Source organism: Triticum aestivum, chromosome 4A, assembly GCF_018294505.1.
Source record: "Triticum aestivum cultivar Chinese Spring chromosome 4A, IWGSC CS RefSeq v2.1, whole genome shotgun sequence".
Classification (NCBI taxonomy): domain Eukaryota; kingdom Viridiplantae; phylum Streptophyta; class Magnoliopsida; order Poales; family Poaceae; genus Triticum; species Triticum aestivum.
In genome coordinates this window covers 47370976-47393704 of record NC_057803.1, presented here as the reverse complement: position 1 = coordinate 47393704, position 22729 = coordinate 47370976, and the positions used below count along the sequence as shown (strand labels likewise).

The 22729-nt window shown below is 49.2% G+C and overlaps 2 protein-coding genes across 2 annotated transcripts; one reads left to right on the top strand and one right to left on the bottom strand.

Annotated features, from left to right (window-relative positions):
- Positions 1-255: 255 nt before the first annotated feature.
- Positions 256-1841, top strand: LOC123081734 (transcription factor MYBS1-like). Its single transcript, XM_044504273.1, has 2 exons — positions 256-920; positions 1460-1841. Exons 1-2 carry the CDS (start codon positions 394-396, stop codon positions 1704-1706), a joined length of 774 nt encoding a protein of 257 aa, XP_044360208.1. The 5' UTR covers positions 256-393; the 3' UTR covers positions 1707-1841.
- Positions 1842-2736: 895 nt separating this feature from the next.
- Positions 2737-6691, bottom strand: LOC123085068 (protein transport protein Sec61 subunit alpha). Its single transcript, XM_044506639.1, has 7 exons — positions 6535-6691; positions 5341-5688; positions 4924-5151; positions 4484-4838; positions 4275-4399; positions 4021-4156; positions 2737-3228 (listed from the first exon to the last, which is right to left on the bottom strand). Exons 2-7 carry the CDS (start codon positions 5682-5684, stop codon positions 2989-2991), a joined length of 1428 nt encoding a protein of 475 aa, XP_044362574.1. The 5' UTR covers positions 5685-5688; positions 6535-6691; the 3' UTR covers positions 2737-2988.
- Between the last annotated feature and the right edge of the window lie 16038 nt (positions 6692-22729).

Here is a 22729-nt window from a genome sequence, read left to right as displayed (position 1 = left end):
ATACCATTTAAACCACTATATAATCTACCGTTTAAAATTTTGTTTTTCTTTCCGAGAAAATAAACTATGAAGCTAGGTGAAGCTAACTAAACGGGACTTGCGGACATCATTTATTTGCCATTTACATCCAACCCTTGCTCTGGAGGCGGGTGCGATAGACCGGGCGAGAGAGAAGAATCAGTCCGCCGGGTCGGATTCATCCCAAAATCGTGTCTTTTCTTTTCTTCGAAACCCTAAACTGCGTGCCTAAACGGTTAAGAACGCTGGAGTCCGCCGCCGCGGAAGCTTTAACTTGCACAAATATAACAAGCCGCCAGCCTACAACGACGTTCCATACACCACGCGTGCACTGACGGCGGCGTTCCGGCAGCCTGGTTACCAGCCTCCTCAGCCATGCACGTCGACCCGCCGCCACCAGCAGCTAACTCGCACCCGCCGGCGCCGGAGCCGTCCGGCTGGACGCGGCAGAAGGACAAGCTGCTGGAGCTGCTGCTCCCTCGCATGTACCCGCAATGGGATCGCATCGCCGAGCACCTCGGCGGCAAGACTCCGGACGAGGCGCGCCGGCGGCACGAGTCCTTGGTCGCCGAGCTGCGGCGCGTGCTTGAGGCGCCAGGGGTGGAGACGCCGCCCGAGTGGGGTTCGCGGCAGCCTGCTGGCCGTGCGCTGACCGGCCGCGAGCCGGCGGTAGCCGCCGTCGGCCATGGTGAGCGGACCGGTGGAAAGGAGGATGCTGGCGCACCGGCAGACGGCGAGGCGGCGTCGGCAAGGGCCGGGGGTGGGGTTGGAGAGGGCGCTGGGGCGCCGGCGCGCTCGGCTGGCGGCGATATGCTGGGAGGGACACGGAAACGTGGAAGGAAAACGAAGGACTCTGCCCACGAGAAAAACAGGGCCGTGCCATGGACCCCAGACGAGCACAGGTACGTAACCGGTCGCGCTACGAGACCTATAATCTTTGTGTCCCAAAATAAATGTCTCAATCTTATCTTAGTATAACTTTTTTTATTAAAATTAGTATAAAGTTAAGACATTTATTTTGACACGAAGGAGTATTTCGTAGTTGTCTTGTTAGTTTTTTTATTATGGAATTGCTTTTGAGTTGGACCTGAATATCCAATGAACTTCGGATTTTTAAGCATGACAAGTCAAACGCTTTTTATGACAAATTATATTCGTCCAGGATGAACATTTTAGTTAACGAGCATGGTGTCCTAGTTCATTTTTTGTCAGAAAATAACGTGCTATCGAATTAAATTTGCCATCATTGCGTCAATATAAATTGCCATGAGAAAGTTTAATTTGACATGCCTAAATCTGACATGAAATTTTAGCATTTCCATTTTAATTAGTTTGGACTCTTAGATGTTGTTTTATCATTAGTTTTGAATTCTTGGCACACGAATCAAACGATGGAATTACCCACGCCCCCGACCAATGCTGATCACCTGATTATCCGCAGGCTGTTCTTGGCGGGGATCAGAGAACACGGCGTAGGCAAGTGGCAGAAGCTGGCCCGGGAGTTCGTGCCGACGAGGAACGCGTCCCAGATCGCGAGCCACTACCAAAAGTACAACATCAGGCAGGAGAAGCTACGCCGCAACGAGTGCAAGCGGCCGAGCATCCATGACATCAACGACGACGACGCACCGAGCCCTGCCGGCGAGCAGTCAGCTGCAGCTGCAGGCGAAGCTGGAGGTGGATGCTGAGTCGTCAGGTGGGGACCACGGCCGTCTCCAGGAATTTGAGGCCCCGGGACAAAATGCAAAACACGGTCCTAAACTTTGAAAATTGTATATTTTTTCGGAAAATATTCTGATATATTCATCAAACATTACAGCAGTACAAAGAATACAAAAGGTAATAGAAATTATATCCATGTCCATAAAGCCGAAGAAGCGCCACCGGCATCGCCCTCCTTCACTGTACCCGGGCAAACTTTATTGTAGTATAGATAGTCGGAAAGTCGTTGTGCCAAGATCCTAAAGAAACCAGCGCACCAAAACAGATACACGAAAACAGACTAACGAAGACTGGATCCAAATAGATCGACGAACACAAAAGACCGGATCATTTTGCTTCAAGGATACCTGATGCTTTCTCTGGTTTACCTGCTAGTACTGGGTTGGCTTTATCTTCAGACAAAGACATGACTAGTTTTGCTTAACCTGACTAGTTGATGTACTAAAAGAAGTTCCTATGGTTTTAATCATGTGTAGTTGCTTAATTTTCTTAAACTGAGACTGTGCAAGAAGTCCAGAAAGATGTCAGTCAATTAATATAATTACTGGATATTGTACTCCCTCCGTCCCATGTCCCATAATATAAGAGCATTTCTGACACTAGTATAATGTCAAAAACGCTCTTATATTATGCGGCGGAGGGACTAGCTTTGTACGCTGTTTGGTTTCATTCAATCTGAAATGGAATGGGGGGAAACCCCTTTTATTCAAAAACAACAATAATTTGGTTTTCTATAAACAAGTTTGACTTAGAAAACCCAGAACTTCAATTAGGAGGTAGTAATAATAATTTGGAGGCGTCCATCACTATGACACTTCCGAGTTGGAATCATGTTCAGTCAACTAGCATATCGATTTTTACTGATTCTCGGATGCAGTTAACCAAGATATAAAATAGGACGATGCATGCAGCAGCCCAATGTCCGGATATATCAGAAAGTTTACCAACTGTTGGCAAATTCAGAGAGGTTAGTATGGACTACTGAGGATTGCGACAAAACAAATAAAACTGTAATATACAATTTACTTCAAAAGTTACTAGGATAGCCAAAACTCAGCAGACCACTGAACACAAACACATGGTGGCTAATTGGCCATGGCTGCACTTGGCCGATGTACATGCCACCATGCGCCTGAAGACAAACACACGCAGACTCTGCTACAATTTCTAAATCCAAGGTCCCCAGACAGTAGTATCACGGCTTGCAACAAGGTCCAGCTAGCAATAACATCATATTACAGTCCTTGATCAGAAGCCGAAGAAACCAAGCTCGGTCGCCCTTTCCTTCTCGAAAGTCTCGAAGTATTGGTATATGATGGTGACAGCGAGCAGTATACCGGTTCCTGAACCGATTGCACCCATGAAATCAGCTAGGACTGTCAACGCGCCAATGCACACTCCTCCAAATGCAGCAGCAGTGGGGATGTATCTGTTCAACTCCCTCTCCAAGTTTGACTCGCGATGGCCTGGCATCACCATTTGTTGTTCCTGTTCAGTTGCCAAAATTAGAAGCTTTTTCAGTCAGCTCTTGCATTCATGTGCAAAACCAACTACAGGCAGTACATCACTGCATATAACAGTTTTAGTTAACTAGTAGCTACAAATGGTAGATATCGATGCCCCTAGCATATAACTGAAACTTCTAGGCTCAGAAGGCAAATAATAATGGTTCACTTAGCACATCTTGTACCAAAACACTAGATGCACAAAAATAATGGCATTTTGTAAACTATGTCGCTCAGAAATATTCTTTCCAACAAAGTCCCTTGGAGACTAATCTTAGTGGTGCAACAATCTATCTACCATCACAAAAAAATGATCCATCTAAAAATCAGCTGTACATTCTACATTTGGTGTACTTCAAATGTATCAAATGATAAAACTAGATGATGCTCATCCAAACAACATGTTCTACTGTTCAGACTTCAGAACAGTACAGTGTAACACCATAGATGAAAATATTTACTGAGACAATCTTACAAATCAATAAATGACAGATACAGATCCTGCATCATAGAGGACTAAAGGCAAGGGTTGTCATGTAATTTCTCATGGCATCCTATTAGGTACAAGTAAAACTACAGAATGACATCAATCAGTAACATTTTGAATAAATTTTAGAACTACAATTTACAATGGAACACAGCCAGGAACAGTAAGTAGTAGATGGAAGAACTTTACTTCCACCTGTTTAACGGGTAGGACATATGCCAAAACATAATTAAGACTATATGCAACTAGAATTTGCAACTATATGCTATATGTAAAAAGAGCATTTACCTTGAGCTGCCTAGCAACATCCCTCGCCGATGAACCAGAAACTTCGATCCATGTCTTTGAGAAGAGAGCGCAAGCTGACAGCATGAAGACCACATAGAACAGCGCATGGAATGGATTTGCGACAACATCAGCCAAACTGCACGGTTTCCAACATGTTCAGATAAGTATATCAAGAACAGTGTGTGTTGTGACGGAGTAAAAGAGACCAAAAGCATGATAAGAACAGGTTAATGTAAAAAAAACTAGTTATCCACCTTGATGGGGCAGTTACATAGTATGCAAGACCACCAACGGGAATAGAATGGCCTGAATACTCAGATTCCTTCCATATACCGAGAAGGTTAACCAGGAAGTTGCCACTGAACTTCTTGTAAAGAAGCTGCAATAGCAATAAAAAAACGTGTTAGCACTTTCACATACATACAGCAATTTAGAACAAAAGCACTGGAATCAACATTAGTACCTGAGATATAAAGTAGAGGTTGGTAATCAGCGCAGAGTGCAGGATGATGGGCATATTCGATGTGTAAAACAGTTTAATTGGATATGAACCCTGCTGCCCACGGGCATTCCTTGATCTCACTGGAAGCACAACACGGAAGCCTTGGAAATAGATAACAATGAGGAAGACCAGGACAGTAGCAAGTAAGTTGGTCACGTTTGGAAGATTCTGGCGGTAGAAAGCCTCACGTAGGGCACGGACTTTGTCAGTTCTGGTAATCAACAGATGGAACAATCCAATGACAGCCCCTTCAAATTCAGCACCACGTCCGCTGTTGATGGTTGTGGGGCTAAACGCCTTCCAGATGATATTCTCACTGTATGACAAAAGTTTACCATGAGCCAATGAATCACAGAGCAATATTTGAATGACCAAAGTGAAATAAAATTCAGTAAGGTTACCAGATGTTGGTAGCGATGAATAGAGAAATGCCAGAACCCAAACCATATCCTTTCTGGAGAAGTTCATCCAGACAGATGACAATGATGCCAGCAAAGAAAAGCTGAAGTATAATGAGAATAGCATTCCCTGTTCCTAGTTGGCTTACACTGCCATACATTCCAGACAAGACATATGCCACAGCTTCTCCAATAGCAATCAGGATACCAAGCAACTTTTGTGCACCATTCCTGAGTAAGAAAAAGGTACTATGCATCAGAGGACCATCATCGGATACAGGAAACAAGAGCAAGGGATCTTTTAATTATTCCCGTTTCTTATTCCTTGAATAGACGTTAAGACTTTTCACTGATCAGATTATTGGAACAGAATCAATCAACATGTACACAACAAGGAGATATTGCCATTTTAGTACTTACAGAAGTGCACGATCCTCTCTCACACTGTTGTCAACTTCAATGATCTTTGATCCTACCAGAAGTTGCATCACCATTCCAGATGTCACAATTGGAGTGATACCCAGCTCCATAACAGTACCACGGTTTGATGCAAGAATAGCACGCAACCAGTAGAAAGGGTCAGCTCCAGTAGTTGAATGGATGCCATAGAGCGGGAGCTGGCTGCACACTAGGAAAATGAAGAGGGAAATAACGGTGTAGATGAGTTTCTCTCTGAATGGAATTCTCCTATCAGCACTCTGTACTTCCGGTAAGAAACCCAGAAAGGGCCTCACAAGATGCAGCACTCTAAAGCCGCCAGCCATGGTCCTGTGTTGACGAAAAGAAAAATAAATCAACATTTCTCGATGCAAACAGAAAACTGAAGTACAAAGTAACCTGGAAAACTGTACGAAACCCTCAACTTGGTAGAACTAATATAGCAGACCACAGGCAAAGGCAACAACTGATTATAATTTAAGTTAAGAAGGGTCTATTTGACTGGAACACGAGTGAAGCTACCAACATTGTAATAACATCTTACATTCAGGGTACAGTAAGCCTAAAATTCAAGAGAAAACACAAACAGAGTTCAGTACAATTCAGCACAGGAGTGTTGCTTCAAAATGTGCAGGCATGATCCTATGTTCGCTACATCAAATAATCATAATTCTACATCACGGTTAATAGGGCGAGCGAAACAAAATGCCCACTGCCTCATACGAGCAACGCGGGCTAGAACCAATCTGCACGAAATAAAGCCTATGATTCGCAAATATCTGAATCATTTTCCTGCCCATCTCAGTAACATACAGAGATGAATCACACGCCGAATAATTGATCGGAGAAAACTACTAGTAGCTAGCCACTGTAACTCTCACCAATGGAAACCTAACAGCTCAGATTGATGTTATGATGACTACTGTGCACGCAATGATCGTCAGCCTAGATCCTACCTTCCCAATCCCGACGAAGAAGAAAAGGCCGGATGCCAGACAAATTTAGCTAGCACCACTACCGTGTAAACACTCGTTCCATGCCACCGGACCAGCTGCATCTCCCATCATGCAGCTAATCGATGCGAAATCGCAATTCTAACGAGCAACGGCCGAATCTGAAACTCTGAAACTGCAGGCGGGAGAGGGGAGGCGAGGAGGCATTAGCAAGCGGCCTTACCTGGCCGACGGGAGACCCGACGCCGAGGGGAGAGGAAGGCTGTTCGCCGCCGCCGCCGCCGCGGTTGACGAGGGGGCGTGAGACCCAAGGCCGAGGAAGGAGGGAGGGAGATGCCGAGGAACACGAGACGAGAGTGCAGGAAGAGGAGCGCGTGGGTTTTAGAGGGAGACGCACGGGAGCAGCAGGTGGGGGCGCGAGGCGGGACAGAGGGCCGTTGGCACTCGGGGCCGTCGGATCGGGAGCAGACGCCTCGGATGGGGTCCTGTGACGTGGAGCAGGTAGTAGGACTAACAGAAAGCTCGCTATGCGTCTTGGGCGAGGACAAGGGTGTGGAAAAGGCACGCTTTAAGGTTGGGGGATGACATGGCGGCCTGACCCAGTTGTTTTGTGCTCCACGTGGCTAGGCACATTTGTCTGTGCAGCAATGCTACACCTACGAAAAGGTTTTTACGTACCTTACGTATGGGATAATTTGGCTGTCTTTGATTAGACATTAGTGGAGGCTGGGGCCCACCCTGAGAATCAGGGGGAGTGTTTAGTTAGATGGAATGGAAGTTTACGTAAGTCACGTAACAGCCGTACGTAGGTCTAGCATTTTCGATGCTACACCTACGTACAACTTCTACGCAACTTACGTAATCCCATTCCCCACTAATCAAACTGCCCCCCTGATTTTAAGAGTGGGCCCGCGCCCCCAACTAATGGCCAATAAAAATCTGGCAAATCAGCTCATACGTAAGATACGTAACAAACATTACGTAGGTATAGCATTACTCCTACTTTAATACTCCCAACAATTTAACAAATTTGTTATGTTTGAAGTGAAAATTAAATGCCGCATGCTAGGCGTCGGTCGCACCGGTCCAAATTTGGGCCGGCCACCGCACAGCCACTCGATTAAGCGAAACACAACCGTCTGATCTGGTTCCCGCGTCATCTACTTCCCTTTGCCCCTCGCCTTCTTGTGCGGCGGCACCAGGTTGAATGCCCGACCATGGTTGTAGCATTCGTCGTCGCTGGCCATCGTCCATGGTTGTAACATCTGTCAAAGGGCTTGTAGCTCCTTAGCACGTCGGTTGCAACCCTCGTCACGTTTCCAGCCAAAAAAGATGTTCGCTGCAGTTGTAGAGAAAAAAATCTAGGGAAGACGATGCTTGATAGACGCATGATCCTTGTGGATCAAACATGACGCGACGGGCCTAAGACTCGCCTGATCAGTAATACAGAAACATTTACCAAAGTAAATACCTAGTGCAAGCACGATTGCCTAATTTAGGGCCTATACATCCGCGAACACATTTGCGGGCAGTGCACAGGCACCCCGTATTTTCTCTTCCGCAATTGTCGTCCTCAAATATCCGCCCCCAAGTCTATACAAATGCATGCAACATGAGGGACTTCACAATCGGTAGCCACGACCGCATCCTCGAAGGTGCGAGCACAAGCACCCTGCGCTGCCCAAGAGTAGCAGGGGCTGCCAATGCCGGGCCCAAATGATCGCCTTGCCGCCTGATAGGGGAAGGCGTGGGCCGACGCGATGCTGTAGTTGCCCCTTCAGGGCGTCAAGGATGTCGTTAAGGAGGAGCTCCTGCCCCTGTCCATCTGCGAGTGGCGGAGAGCAATGTGGATCGTGAGTTCCTTGTAGTCCGACGAGGATGAGCTGTAGTCCTCCCTGGCAAGCACCGCCCAGTCGATCTCATCGGATTCGCTGTCGGATCTATTGTGGGCCATGGTGGAGGAGAGAGGGAGGAAGGGGAGACGGATAGTGGAGTGGAGTGGTTGAGAGAGTGGGTGTTTGACTAGGATTTACCTTCTGGGTAGGATATTTATGAGGACAAGATGGGGACAACGTGAGGCAAAGGCGCGTTCTCATCTTGTAGACCTGAAATGAAGGGGTACCCCTGGAAGAGATTCGGTAGAGCATGTGGCTACGGACCACGGTGTTGAGGGTTCGATTCCCTCTTCGAGCCAGCGTGGGCTGGTCTAATGTGGCGGTGGCATCCGGTCCGCTCCATATCCAGCCCAGATATGGGATGGGCATGGGGGTGCCGGCCAGCCCAGACGTTTGGGCTGACTATGCATGGTCTGGCTGGGTGGCGCTTTTCTATCTAGTCAATGATCGCACAGGCCGCCCGAACGTTTGTGACAGATAAGGGCCTGGTTGTAGATGATCTTGGGGCATCTACAATGATGCTATCTTAGCAGTGACACGTAAAATAAGTAAATGTTAAGATGGGGTAAAGAGAAATCACAAGATTTTTTTCTTCTCTTAGTTAAAAGATAATCTCTTAGAAGCAAATCTCCCATCATATTTTAAAATAAGTACATTTTTAAGAATAAGTATGACAAGATTAAGAGACAATCCATTGTACACCATTTTTTCGCAATCTCTAGATAATGCGCGGGATTTAAGACGGTTGTGGTGGTCTAGCCAGCCCAGATTCAAGCATCACCTCTACCATTAATTTAGGCATAATTCCTCTTTTATTCAACTTATTTTTAAGTCTGTCTAATCATTCTCACCGATGATAGAAGTGGGTATATATACTCAGATGGAAGTGCACATGTGAGAGAGTCAAATAATCATAGGCCAGTGATAGGCGCCGGTGATGAAGCTATGTACCTAGGGTAGGATCATAGGCCTGACCTAGACTACCTCCCCAAGGACTTCACCCTAAAGCCAGCAGCATTCAAAGGGTACCATCATCCACTCGACCAGAGACATTCCACTCGGAAGAATCAATGTCACTCGACCGACACAGAAGTCACTCGACAAACAGAAGATCTGAAGCCACTCTACACAGCTACAGTCGGGCGTTTACTCATAGCCTTAACTACCATTTATAGTACTTTAATATGAACGTTACCTATAACGCTCCACCTTTATGTACATTGAACCCCGCATAACGGAGGGGAGCTGGGGTCCTGGCGCACTCTATATAAGCCACCCCCTCCTCCAGGACAGGGGTTCGCATCTTTTGTAAACACACACACACACGCATATAATCCAGTCGACCGCCTCAGGGCATCGAGATGTAGGGCTGTTACTTCCTCCGAGAAGGGCCTGAACTCGTAAACTTATGTGTACAACTACTCCATAGCTAGGATCTTGCCTCCTCATACCTACCCCCATTCTATTGTCAGTCTTAGAACCACGACAGTTGGCGCCCACCATGGGGCAGGTGTCTTAGCAGTTTGTTGGAGAAGTTGCGATTTTTTTATTCCCGTCATCATGGTTTCCGGCGGAGGATTGGCTGAAGGCCGCGAGATCCGTCTCGGCGCGCTTAGCTTCATCGCCGACGACTCCGCTTGGCTCCACTCGACGTCGAGGCGCTCCCCGTCCGCGGGGCGACGCACTTCCGCGCATGCGTCCGCGGCGTCCTTCTTCGACAGCCGTCGACTCAGTATCAGTCGGCTCCTATGGCGACCTCACTTTTCGTTGCTCGCCGGCGCCAGCGATCCAGTCGATCGCGGCTTCAGCGGTGGGTGAGGCATGCGGTGGCCCGCCAATCGGCCACCCCACAAATCGCGGCGATCGAGCCTGATGAAACTCTCTACGGCATGTTCGATCTGTCGACTGGCTCCGTTGAGACTGCATCCAAGTGCGACAGCAGCGACCCCGCGGCGGAAGTTTTGATGGTCAATGGACCACGCAGTCCTCCTGGCTTCACCCGTGAAGACGGTGGCGATGGCGTCGGCGACCCATCACATGCCCAAGAGGAGTACCGCCCCGAACCCCTCGCTTCGCAGCGGAGGGAAGAGCTTCGCCGCCGTAACGTGGATGCGCTTCACACTCCTATCGTTGGAGAAACCCTCGAGGCCCAGGCCTTGGAGGAGGCGCGCCTGGCCAATTTGGCTGAGCGCACTCGACTGGAGAACCTCCAGTGCGCCCTCGACGAGCGTGCCCGGCAGCGGATTCCTGAATCCAGTCGACGACAACTTTTTCCGCCTCCGACTCAGGTATACCGAACTCATATCCAGAATCTCACAGTTGCAGCTCGAATAGCAGAGTCAATTCAACCTTCCCAGTCAGAAGCTGGCCGAGGTTTGATGCAGATCCGGGCTTTGCTCCGGGCAGCGGGAGAGCAGAATACAACAGTATCTCAGTCGCGGAATAGGATTCATAGCAGATCTGTGGTGGCAGATACTGTCCAATCTGCTCAAAGCCCAAGATCGCCTCCGCGGCGTGAGGAACGTGGGCACCAGCAAGATCAGTACAAGAACAGTTCACAGTATGATCATCGATTCGACCACGATGACCGTCATCGAGTGCCCACGCCTCCTCCGAGGAGTGGGTCATACGTGCCTCGGTGGCAAGATGACAGGCGCTCCCACAGCGGCGAACGAGAATTCCAGTCGACCCCAGAGAGCCAGGCTTTGATGCAAGATCTATCCTCGTTCAAGGTCTGGTTGATAGGAACAAGGCTAACAGAGAAGGCCATGATAGAGATCATCCGACTGGAAGCAGGGTGCATGTTTCAGGACCCGAGTGTTTCAGCAGAGCCATCAAAGCAGCAGTGATTCCTCCCAACTTCAGGTTGGCGACTGGAGTCAGCAAGTTCACCGACGAGTCCAAGCCAGACACTTGGCTTGAGGACTACGAGTGGCTGTGCAGATTGGTGGCGGCAATGATGATGTGGCTATGAAGCACCTCCCCTTGATGTTGGAGGGCTCAGCCAGAGCGTGGTTGAATCAGTTGGCTCCTAGCAGTATATATAGTTGGGAGGAACTTGCTCGAGTGTTTGTTAGGACCTTTGAAGGCACTTGCAAAAGGCCGGCAGGGTTGACAGAATTGCAGTGTTGTGTCCAGAAACCGAACAAAACCTTGAGGGATTATATCCAAAGATGGATCACGTTGCACCATACAGTGGAGAATGTATCAGATCACCAAGTAATTTGTGCCTTCAAGGAAGGCGTTAAGTATCGGGAGTTGAATCTGAAATTCGGTCGGACAGGAGATATGACTCTGACTCGGATGATGGAGATTGCCACAAAATATGCCAATGGTGAAGAGGAAGACCGACTCTGGAGTGGCAAGCACAAAACAGTCGCCCAAGAAACCGGAGGAGGGAATTCCAATCGGAAACAGAAGCGAAAGGCTGAACCAGCTGCTCCTGGTGAAGCTTTAGCTGTTGCCCAAGGAAAGTTCAAAGGAAAGCCCAAGGGGGCCTGGACTCCCAAAAAAGTTAAGGATAAAGATGGGAATGATGTGTTGGATTTACCATGCCATATTCATACCAAAAAATACGAAGAGGGGAACATCATTTACCCTAAACACACCACTCGACAATGTCGTTTCCTTATCCAGCAGTTCTGAGAGAAACAACCCAGGGAGAAGGAAAAGGAGTCGGACGGAGGTGAGGATAGGGAAGAAGATGATGATGGTTTTCCCAATGTCAATTCTACACTGACGATTTTTGCTGATGTTGAAAGCAAAAGTCGGTTGAAAGTTATTAACAGGGAAGTAAACATGGTTGCTCCTGCAACACCCAGTTATCTGAAGTGGTCCCAGACTGCCATCACATTCGACCAGTCAGACCATCCAGCTCATATAGCCACCCCTGGGAGGCAAGCACTGGTGGTCGACCCAGTAGTTGAAGGCACTCGACTGACTAAAGTGCTGATGGATGGTGGCAGTGGCCTGAACATCCTTTATGCTGAAACCTTGAAGGGAATGGGCATTCCGATGTCCAAGCTTAGTGAAAGCAACATGAGTTTCCATGGCGTTATTCCTGGCAAGAAAGCTCAGTCATTCGGCCAGATCGCCCTTGATGTGGTTTTCGGTGATTCCAAGAATTACCGCAAGGAAAAGTTGACATTTGAGGTAGTGGATTTCAAGAGTGCTTACCATGCTATTCTGGGTAGGCCCGCTTATGCACGTTTTATGGCTCAACCATGTTACGTGTATCTCAAATTGAAGATGCCTGGTCCTAAAGGAGTAATCACTGTCATAGGCAATCGCAGAAGGCGGAAGAGTGCTTCCAAAAGGGATCAAAATTGCCGATGCACAGATGGCAGTAGTAGAACTGCAAGAGTATCAGAAGAATGCAGATCCGAGTGATTTGCTGCGAGCCAAGAAGCCTGCCACAGATTCTGCATTTTAGTCGTCCGGTGAAACGAAGCCGATTCATATTCACCCGACCGATTCCAATGCCGCTCCGACCCATATCTCAACAACATTCGACAGCAAATAGGAAGAAATGCTCATCCAGTTCCTCCGTGAGAACTGGGACATCTTTGCATGGAAACCTTCTGACATGCCAGGTGTGCCCAGGGGACTGGCTGAGTATCGTTTGCGAGTCGACCCGAAAGTAAAACCAGTCAAGGAACATCTCTGACGGTCCGCCGTCCAGAAGAGAAAGGCAATCGGCGAGGAAGTGGCTCAGCTCCTGGCAGCTGAGTTCATCCATGAAATCTACCACTCCGAGTGGCTCGCCAATGTTGTCATGGTCCCTAAGAAGGACGACTCACTTCGCATGTGCATTGACTTCAAGCATATCAATCGGTCCTACCCGAAAGATCATTTTCCTCTCCCCCGCATCGACCAAATCGTCGACTCAACTGCGGGGTGTGAGCGTTTGTCCTTTTTGGACGCATATTCCGGGTACCATCAGATCCGACTGTATGGTCCCGATGAGATAAAAACGGCTTTCATCACTCCATTCGGATGCTTCTGTTATGTCACTATGCCATTCGGCTTGAAGAACGCCAGGGCCACATTCATGAGGATGATCTAGAAGTGTCTGCTCACTCAAATCAGTCGGAATATGGAAGCATACATGGATGACATTGTGGTCAAGTCACGTAAAGGTTCTGACCTGTCGACTGACCTTGCTGAAACCTTTGCCAATCTCAAAAGATATGATATCAAGCTTAATCCATCAAAGTGCACATTCGGAGTTCCTGGTGGAAAGTTACTCGGTTTCCTCATTTCCGAATGAGGGATCGACGCTAACCCAAAGAAAGTTGGTGCTATACTTCGGATGAAACACCCTGTGCATGTGCACGATATCCAGAAGCTTACTGGTTGTTTGGCCGCCTTGAGTCGATTCATTTCTCGCCTTGGTGAAAAGGCATTGCCTCTTTACCGACTGATGAAGAAGTCTGATAAGTTCGAGTGGACTCCCGAAGCTGACGCAGCGTTTGCAGAGCTCAAAGCCCTGCTTTCCACCCAGCCGGTGCTTGCTGCACCAATCAGCAAAGAGCCTTTACTGCTTTATATTGCAGCCACTGGACAAGTTGTCAGTACAGTACTCACGGTCGAGCGGGAGGAAGAAGGAAAAGCCTATAAAGTTCAGCGCCCAGTATATTATGTTTCTGAAGTTCTGACTCCGTCGAAGCAAAGATATCCACATTATCAGAAGCTTGTTTATGGGATTTACATGACCACGAAGAAAGTTGCACACTACTTCTCTGATCATTCCATTACAGTCGTCAGCGACGCTCCATTATCAGAGATTCTGAACAACAGAGACGCAACTGGTCGAGTGGCAAAGTGGGCGATTGAACTCCTTCCCCTGGACATCAAGTTTGAAGCAAAGAAGGCCATCAAGTCCCAAGCAATAGCTGATTTCCTCGCCGAGTGGATCGAACAACAACTTCCGACCCAAATCCACTCGGAGCATTGGACCATGTTCTTCGATGGGTCCAAGATGCTGAATGGTTCCGGTGCTGGGGTGGTGTTGGTATCCCCCCGCGGTGACAAACTCAGCTATGTTCTCCAGATTCACTTTGACTCCTCCAACAATGAAGCCAAATATGAGGCACTTCTGTACGGGTTGCGTATGGCCATTTCACTCGGCGTCTGTCGCCTCATGGTCTATGGCGACTCAGATTTGGTGGTCAATCAAGTAATGAAGGAGTGGGATGTCAGAAGCCCAGCTATGACTGGTTATTGCAATGCAGTGAGAAAGCTAGAAAAGAGATTCGAGGGATTGGAGCTCCATCACATCCCTCGACTGAAAAATCAAGCGGCCGATGATCTGGCAAAGATAGGCTCCAAGAGAGAAGCCATCCCCAGCAATGTGTTCTTGGAGCACATTCATACACCTTCAGTTCAAGAAGATCCCTTCACTGAAGAGCCCCCACAGCCGAAGAGTGCCACCGATCCGACTGAAATCGAGATTCCAGCCATAGTCGATTTGATTATGGAGGTTTTGGTCATCACCCCCGATTGGACAGTACCATATATCGCATACATTCTTAGAAGGGAACTCCCAGAAGATGAAGAAGAGGCTCGACAGATCGTCCGTCGATCTAAAGCCTTTACTGTGATAAGAGGACAGTTGTTCAGAGAAAGTGTGACTGGAGTTTGCCAGAAATGCATAACGCCTGAAGAAGGTCGAGTGATCCTCAATGACATCCACTCGGGGACCTGTGGTCATCATGCGTCCTCTCGGACCATTGTGGCCAAAGCATACCGAGCGGGATTTTACTGGCCACGGGCAAATGAGATGGCACAAGAAATAGTCGACAAATGTGAAGGTTGCCAGTTTTACTCCAACATGTCTCACAAGCCTGCGTCGGCCCTGAAGACCATTCCACTCGTCTGGCCCTTTGCTATTTGGGGATTAGACATGGTTGGACCTCTGAGGACTGGTAGGAGTGGATTCACTCATGTGCTTGTAGCAGTCGACAAGTTCACCAAGTGGATTGAGGCCAAGCCTATCAAGAACCTTGATGCCATCACTGTTGATAGCTTCATCAGAGAGATAACATTCAGATATGGTGTTCCACATAGCATCATCACTGACAACATATCAAACTTCGACTCTGATGAGTTCAGAACTTTTTGTGCTTCACAAGGTACTCGAGTCGACTATGCCTCAATCGCCCATCCCCAGTCGAATGGACAAGCTGAAAGAGCAAATGGATTGATTCTCAAAGGACTGAAACCCGACTGATGCGTGACCTCAAACACGTAGCAGGAGCCTGGGTCGACGAACTTCCATCAGTATTGTGGGGATTGAGGACAACTCCCAATCGGTCGACTGGCAGAACCCCATTTTTCTTAGTTTATGGAGCCGAAGATGTACTTCCGAGTGCCTTGCTCCACAATGTGCCCCGAGTCGAGCTTTTCTCAGAGGAAGAAGCAGAACAAGCACGACAAGATGCAGTTGATCTCTTGGAAGAAGAAAGAGAGATGGCCTTGATACGATCAACCATCTATCAGCAAGACCTGCGTTGATTCCATGCCAGAAACGTGAGGGGTCGAGCATTTCAAGAGGGAGACTTGGTTCTTCGAGTGGATCAGCAGAAACCACACAAGCTTGCTCCCTCTTGGGAAGGCCCCTTCGTTGTCATTGGAGTGCTCCACAATGGAGCGTACCACCTCTAGGACGTCGAGCACAAGAAAGACGAGCCGCGCGCTTGGAATGCGGAGCTGCTCCGCCCCTTTTATACTTAAACACTCAGTCTATTGAGATGTAATAAGAAGCACCTTTGTAGTTTGTTTATCAAAGACAAGAGTTTTTACAGTCTTCTGAAAATGATTGTCGATTGCTTACGTTTGTTTCTGAAATCCCCCAGTGGGTGGCTTAGCTGCGAATCTGTTTCGCCTAAGTTGAAAAAATCCTACCGAGTGATGAGCAAGTCTCTCGCTCGGGGGCTTAGCTGCAGTCCAGTACTCGCCTAAGTTGAAAAAATCCTACTGAGTGATGAGCAAGTCTCTCACTCAGGGGCTTAGCTGCAGTCCAATACTCGCCTAAGTTGAAAAAATCCTACTGAGTGACGAGCAAACCTCACACTCGGGAGCTTAGCTGCAGCCCAGTTCTCGCCTAAGTTTCAAAAATCCTACTGAGTGATGAGCAAACCTCACACTCGGGGGCTTAGCAGCAGCCAATGCTCGCCTAAGTTTCAAAAATCCTACCAAGTGATGAGCAAACCTCACACTCGGGGACTTAGCTGCAGCCAATGCTCGCCTAAGTTTCAAAAATCCTACCAAGTGATGAGCAAACCTCACACTCGGGGGCTTAGCTGCAGCCCAATGCTCGCCTAAGTTTCAAAATCCTACCGAGTGATGAGCAAACCTCACACTCGGGGGCTTAGCTGCAGCCCAATGCTCGCCTAAGTTTCAAAAATCCTACCGAGCGATGAGCAAACCTCACACTCGGGGGCTTAGCTGCAGCCCAATGCTCGCCTAAGTTTCAAAAATCCTACCGAGCGATGAGCAAACCTCACACTCGGGGGCTTAGGTGCAGCCCAATGCTCGCCTAAGTTTCAAAAATCCTACCGAGCGATGAGAAAACCTCACGCTCGGGGGCTTAGCTGCAACCCAGTGCTCACCTAAGTTCCAAAAATCCTACCGAGTGATGAGCAAACCTCACACTCGGGGGCTTAGCTGCAGCCCAATGCTCGCCTAAGTTTCAAAAATCCTACCAAGTGATGAGCAAGTCTCTCACTCGGGGGCTTAGCTGCAGTCCAGTGCTCGCCTAAGTTTCAAAAATCCTATCGAGTGATGAGCAAACCTCACACTCGGGGGCTTAGCTGCAGCCCAGTGCTCGCCTAAGTTTCAAAAATTCTACCGAGTGATGAGCAAACTCATGCCCGGGGGCTTAGCTGCAGTCTAGTACTCGCCTAAGTTAAAAAACTATCCCTATCCGCAAGGACGATGAGGTGCAGGTCGACTGCAATCCTCTCCACGGAGCTGCGCCACAAGTACAATTTGCTCCATCCCTATCCGCAAGGACGACGAGGTGCAGGTCGACTGCAATCCTCTCCATGGAGCTGCGCCACAAGTACAATGTCCGCTCCATCCCTATCCACAAGGACGACGAGGTGCAGGTCGACTGCAATCCTCTCCACGGAGCTGCGCCACAAGTACAATGTCCGTTCCATCCCTATCCGCAAGGACGACAAGGTGCAGGTCGACTGTGATATCTCCCTCAAAGTTGCATCTCAAAAAATATTCTGAGTGAAGATTAAGTTCCACTCGAAGGAAAACGCAAGCACATGCAGAAGATAAACCAAGATCAGATAGAATCTCAAGACTTTCAGAACGAAGATAAAAGTACTCGGACGTCAGGCTTGAAGCAGTTTAACGATTACAAAAACCACTCGACATTCCGAGGCAAATTTAAAGGAAGTTTAAGTATCAAGTTTGTTCACTCGGCAGGAGGAGGACTTGCAGGCTCGACGAACTCATCCAAATCAATCCCATCAGTGATCCGAGTGGCAGCAGCAATAAAAGTCTCCATGAAGGATTGGAAGTCGTGCCTTTTGTGTTAGCAACCTTGATCGCCGCCAACTTCTCCTCTCGAGCTTCTCGGTGGTGGACTCTGACCAGTGACAGAGCCACATCGGCGCCACATCGGGAAGAGGACTTCTTCCATTCCTGCACTCGACCAGGCATCTCGTTGAGTCGAGCCATCAGAGACTCGAGATCATTCTGAAGCGTTGCCCTTGGCCAGAGCGATGAGTCGATACGTGAAACTACAACCTTCAAACGGGTAAGATAACTTGTAACACTGGCGACACGAGATTCTAGTCGAAGCACATTCATGGCAGCCTCGTCACCGACTGGAGAAAGGATAGGGTCCAAGCCTGTCTCGACCCGTCCAGTCTCCTCTTCAAAGTTTTGGCAGAAGTCTACAGAGTCAAAGAGTTAATGAGTCGACTGGTCGGGTCCAACTTGCAAACAGTAAAACAGTCGAGTAAAAAAGAGGTACCTTCGAGCATAAGAAAGATTTTTTTGGCAAGAGCTTTCAGATAAGCCTCCAAATCATTCCTCCTGCGAGTCATGCTCTCCAGCTGGTCGGTCAGAGCCACTTTATATTTCTACAAACGAGTCGCCTCTCGATTGGATTCAGTGAGAGACGACTTCAGCTTGTTGATTTCTTCCTCCAGTGCTCCGACCGAAGCCAGTTTCTGGTTAGCAAGGGCAGTCTTCTCCTGAGCCTCCTTCTGCGTAGCTGCAAGGTCCAGATCCTTCTTCTCCAGGGCCAACCTCATTTTCTCTACAAAATACACATTTAGATCAAATAGAAGAATGAAGAGATAACTTGAGGGATGGTCAAGATAAGCAGTCGACAGGCTGTTACCTTCCGTACCAGCGACTTCATCTTGAGCCTTCTTCAAGTTCTGATGAGCCAACTCCAAGTCAAGGTTGAGTTGCCTTTGCTTTTCCTAAATTCGGCAAACTTGGAGATAAGAGTACAAGATTTCTACAGTGAGAAAAAGAGATATCAATCGACAAGATCAAAGATTATTTATTTCCGAATTAATAAAACTTCAAGACTACTCAGACCCCAACCGACTGCCAGTAGTCGACTGCGGTCTCGGGGACTACACCTAGTGGGTGCACTAAGCGTGCTCCCAATGGTTAGGATTCCACTCGGTCGGTCCGCCCAGGCCAAGTTAAAAAAAGAAAGAGAAAGAAGTGCTTAGACCCCAACCGACTGCCAGCAGTCAACCGCGGTCTCGGGGACTACACCCAGTGGGTGCACTAAGCGTGCCCCCACTGGTTAGGATTCCACTCCGCCGGTCTACCCAGTGGGTGTGCAATCTCGAAGTGCAAGACAATGAAAGATTGTGCGAAGGAAAACATTCGGATTACGTATCCTAAAAGAGAAAATTTAGTCGGAAGTTGATTTACCTAGACATTGGCTCGAAGAGCTGCTCTGGCATCATAAGCAGCCTGACTGCTTTCGTGCACCGCCTTCACCCGCTCCATCATTATGCCAGCCTAACGAATAGCCTCTACAGCGGCGTCCGACTGGCTTTTTGGAACATGATAGGTAGCAAAGAAGGGGATGGACGGTCCAGATGCAGCGGCTTGGAGATCCGAGGCATGAGGTTGGATGGTTGAAGCAAGCTCTAGAACAGTCGACGATGCGAGACGCACACTCGACACTGGGTCAGCAAAGGTTACAGAAACCTTACTCACATCTTCGGGCCGTTGAACTACTCGCTCCATCGTCGGCTCCGACTGGGATGTCTTGCTAGCTGTTGCCTTCTTCTTCCTGGGCCTCAGCGGCACGTCCTCTTCATCATCCGGAAGCTCGGTGACATTGGGAGGGGCTGCAAAGAAATCAGTCGACCCTAAATGAGTCACCAGAATTCAACCAACTATACAGGTGAGAACAAGATCACGAGGATTGTACCTGGGTTGGAGGTGACCGCATCTTCCATGTCCTCATCTTCATACTGGCGGGTGGAAGTCCCAGAAGTAGCAACACTACAAATTTCAGAATTTAGTCGGTCATGTTTGGCGAAATAAGTCGACTCAAATCCAGACTCGTACTAAAACAAGAAATCAAGTCCAACTAATACCCGGAAGTAATGGGGATGACCACTTTGATCTTCGCAAGGCCTTTGGCGGTTTGGACGGCGTAGCTTTCGGTTGCTTCGACGCCTTTTCAGTCGGCACCGGAGAAGACGTTCGAGGGCGCTTCGATGACTGCCCAGTTTGCACGGCCGCTTTGCCGTGGGCACTTGCGGGATTGTGAGAAAGCTTGGATCGTTTTTCCCTACGAGGAGGAGAGTCGACCTCTTCTTCTTCTTCTTCACTTGGGTCGTCGCTGTCCTCGTCCTCTTCGTGGTCAGAGTGCCACTCGCCGCTTTCACCTCCACTCGCCTTCCCCTCTGGGTCCTGCTCCTGCTCTCCGTTGGGCATCGAGTACATCTCAGTCAGGGCCTAGAAGACAACAACCAAGATAGGAGACAGTCGGATAACAACAAACAGCTAATTGATAAATCAAGAAGGCACTCGACCACTCGGAGTCATACCTTGTCAGTTTCATACGGGTTGTTGAGCGGAGGAATCCTCCGAGATCCCCTGGGGTTGTCCTTGTTGCTAGTGATGCTCTTCGGCCACCCTTCCAACATGGCATCGTCGACTTCCTCTGGATGGATCCGAGTGGTGTCGTCGGTGCCCGAATACATCCACATCGGATGGTCACGAGCTTGAAGGGGTTGGATGCGTCGCCTGAGGAAGACCTCCAACAGATCCATACCGGTTACCCCGTCATGGACAAGCTAAACTACTCGCTCAACCAGCACTTTCACTTGCGCCTTATCCTCTGGGATCACTTTCAAGGCAGAGGGCTTCTCCACTTGGGCCATGGAAAAGGGTGGAAGTCCAGTCGACTGACCGGGAGTCGGCTGGTCCTTGCAGTAGAACCAGGTCGAGTGCCACCCTCGGACCGACTCAGGAAGGATCATGGATGGGAAAGTACTTTTACTCCTCATCTGAATCCCAAGACCCCCGCACATCTGAATCACTTGCGTCCTCTCATCACTCGGGTTGGCCTTCTTGACCAACTGAGAATGGCATGTGAATATGTGCTTGAAGAGCCCCCAGTGTGGCAGACAGCCCAGGAAGCTCTCACACATGGACACAAAATCAACGAGGTACACGATGGTATTAGGAGTAAAGTGGTGAAGTTGCGCACCGAAGAAGTTCAAAAAACCTCGAAAGAAAGGGTGGGGAGGCAAGGAGAACCCGTGGTGGACGTGAGTAGCGAGGAGAACATGCTCACCCTCCTGTGGCTGCGGCTCGGTCTCATCCCCCAGGAGTCGCGCCGATTCATGGGGTATCTGTTCCCCCTCGACCAGGTCGTCGATGTCGTCCTGACGGATCGTCGAGCGGATCCAGTCGCCCTGGATCTAGCCCGGCGGCAGGCCGACCCTCGAAGAAGATCCGCCCCGGCCAGACTTCTTCCCCTTCGCCTTCGTTGTCTCCTTCTTCGCGTGCTCCAATGCCACCGTCTTCTCTTTCCCCATCGTGGAGAGCAGAGCTCGAACGAGGCGGCGGCGCTGGAGCAGGAGCAGATGCAGCGGAGAAAACTGAGAGGGAAAGAGAAGAATGAAGACGCACTGTTTAAAGAAAACCCCGGCCCGACGCCTTATATAGGGCCGCTTCCGAGTGGCTGACCTGTGGGTCCGGACGACCCAATCAAATCCCGCAGCAGTCGCGCACGAGGTACGTAGCGAAAAAGGTGGCGTAGTGATCGAGGCGGCTGCACCTAATCCCTTCCGATTACTGCGGCCTCCCCCGTCCCACGCGCTTCCACAAAATCCAAATCCCACGACATCCGCGCGCAGCAGGGCAATCTGTCAGATGGAATATCTTCTCCATACCAGCACTCAAGACATCACAGTAAAGTCCAGTCGACAGATTCAAGAATGGATCAAGGCGACTGGAAAGGAGTTGATATCCTTATGGTTGTTCGCTTGGTCACGATAAGTCACTACCGGAGCACAAAAATTGAATCGGAGAAATTCTCAACTCCTTCTCCACTCAAGCCCCGAACCATTCGGGGGCTAATGATGAAGCTATGTACCTAGGGTAGGGTCATAGGCCTGACCTAGACTACCTCCCCAAGGACTTCACCCTAAAGCCAGCAGCACTCAAAGGGTACCATCATCCACTCGACCAGAGACATTCCACTCGGAAGAATCAATGTCACTCGACCGGCACATAAGTCACTCGACAAAAAGAAGATCTGAAGCCACTCTACATAGCAATGGTCGGGCGTTTACTCATAGCCTTAACTACCATTTATAGCACTTTAATACGGATGTTACCTGTAACGCTCCACCTTTATCTACATCGAACCCTGCATAACAGAGGGGAGCTGGGGTCCTGGCGCACTCTATATAAGCCACCCCCTCCTCCAGGACATGGGTTCGCCATCTTTTGTAAACACACACACGCATATAATCCAGTCGACCACCTCAGGGCATCGAGACGTAGGGCTGTTACTTCCTCCGAGAAGGGCCTGAACTTGTAAATTCATGTGTACAACTACTCCATAGCTAGGATCTTGCCTCCTCATACCTACCCCCATTCTACTGTCAGTCTTAGAACCACGACAGCTGGCGCGCCGGCTAAAACAGTTCAGCCGGTCGCACCTGAGTCGTCCGATCCGTGAGCTCGAGCCGTCAGATCTATTCCTCGCGCCCCTCCCCCTGCGTTGACTTCTTCTTCCTCTTCTTCTTCTTCTTCACCACGCCCCACCCTAGCCGCTCCCGCCGTCGGCGACTAGCCCCCTCACCTGGACCTCCTCCCCCCTAGTGCCACGCTGCTGGATGCGCTCCCCGTCCCCGTTGCCGCTGGTCACCGTCCCTGTCACTGTTGCAGCATCCGTACTCGCCCCCCGGTCTAGCAGAAAGCCCGTCGCCCCTCGTAGCAAAAAATGCCACCGTCTTGAGGCACACCGGGACCCCCTGTCATTGCAACACCTAGTAGCTGCCA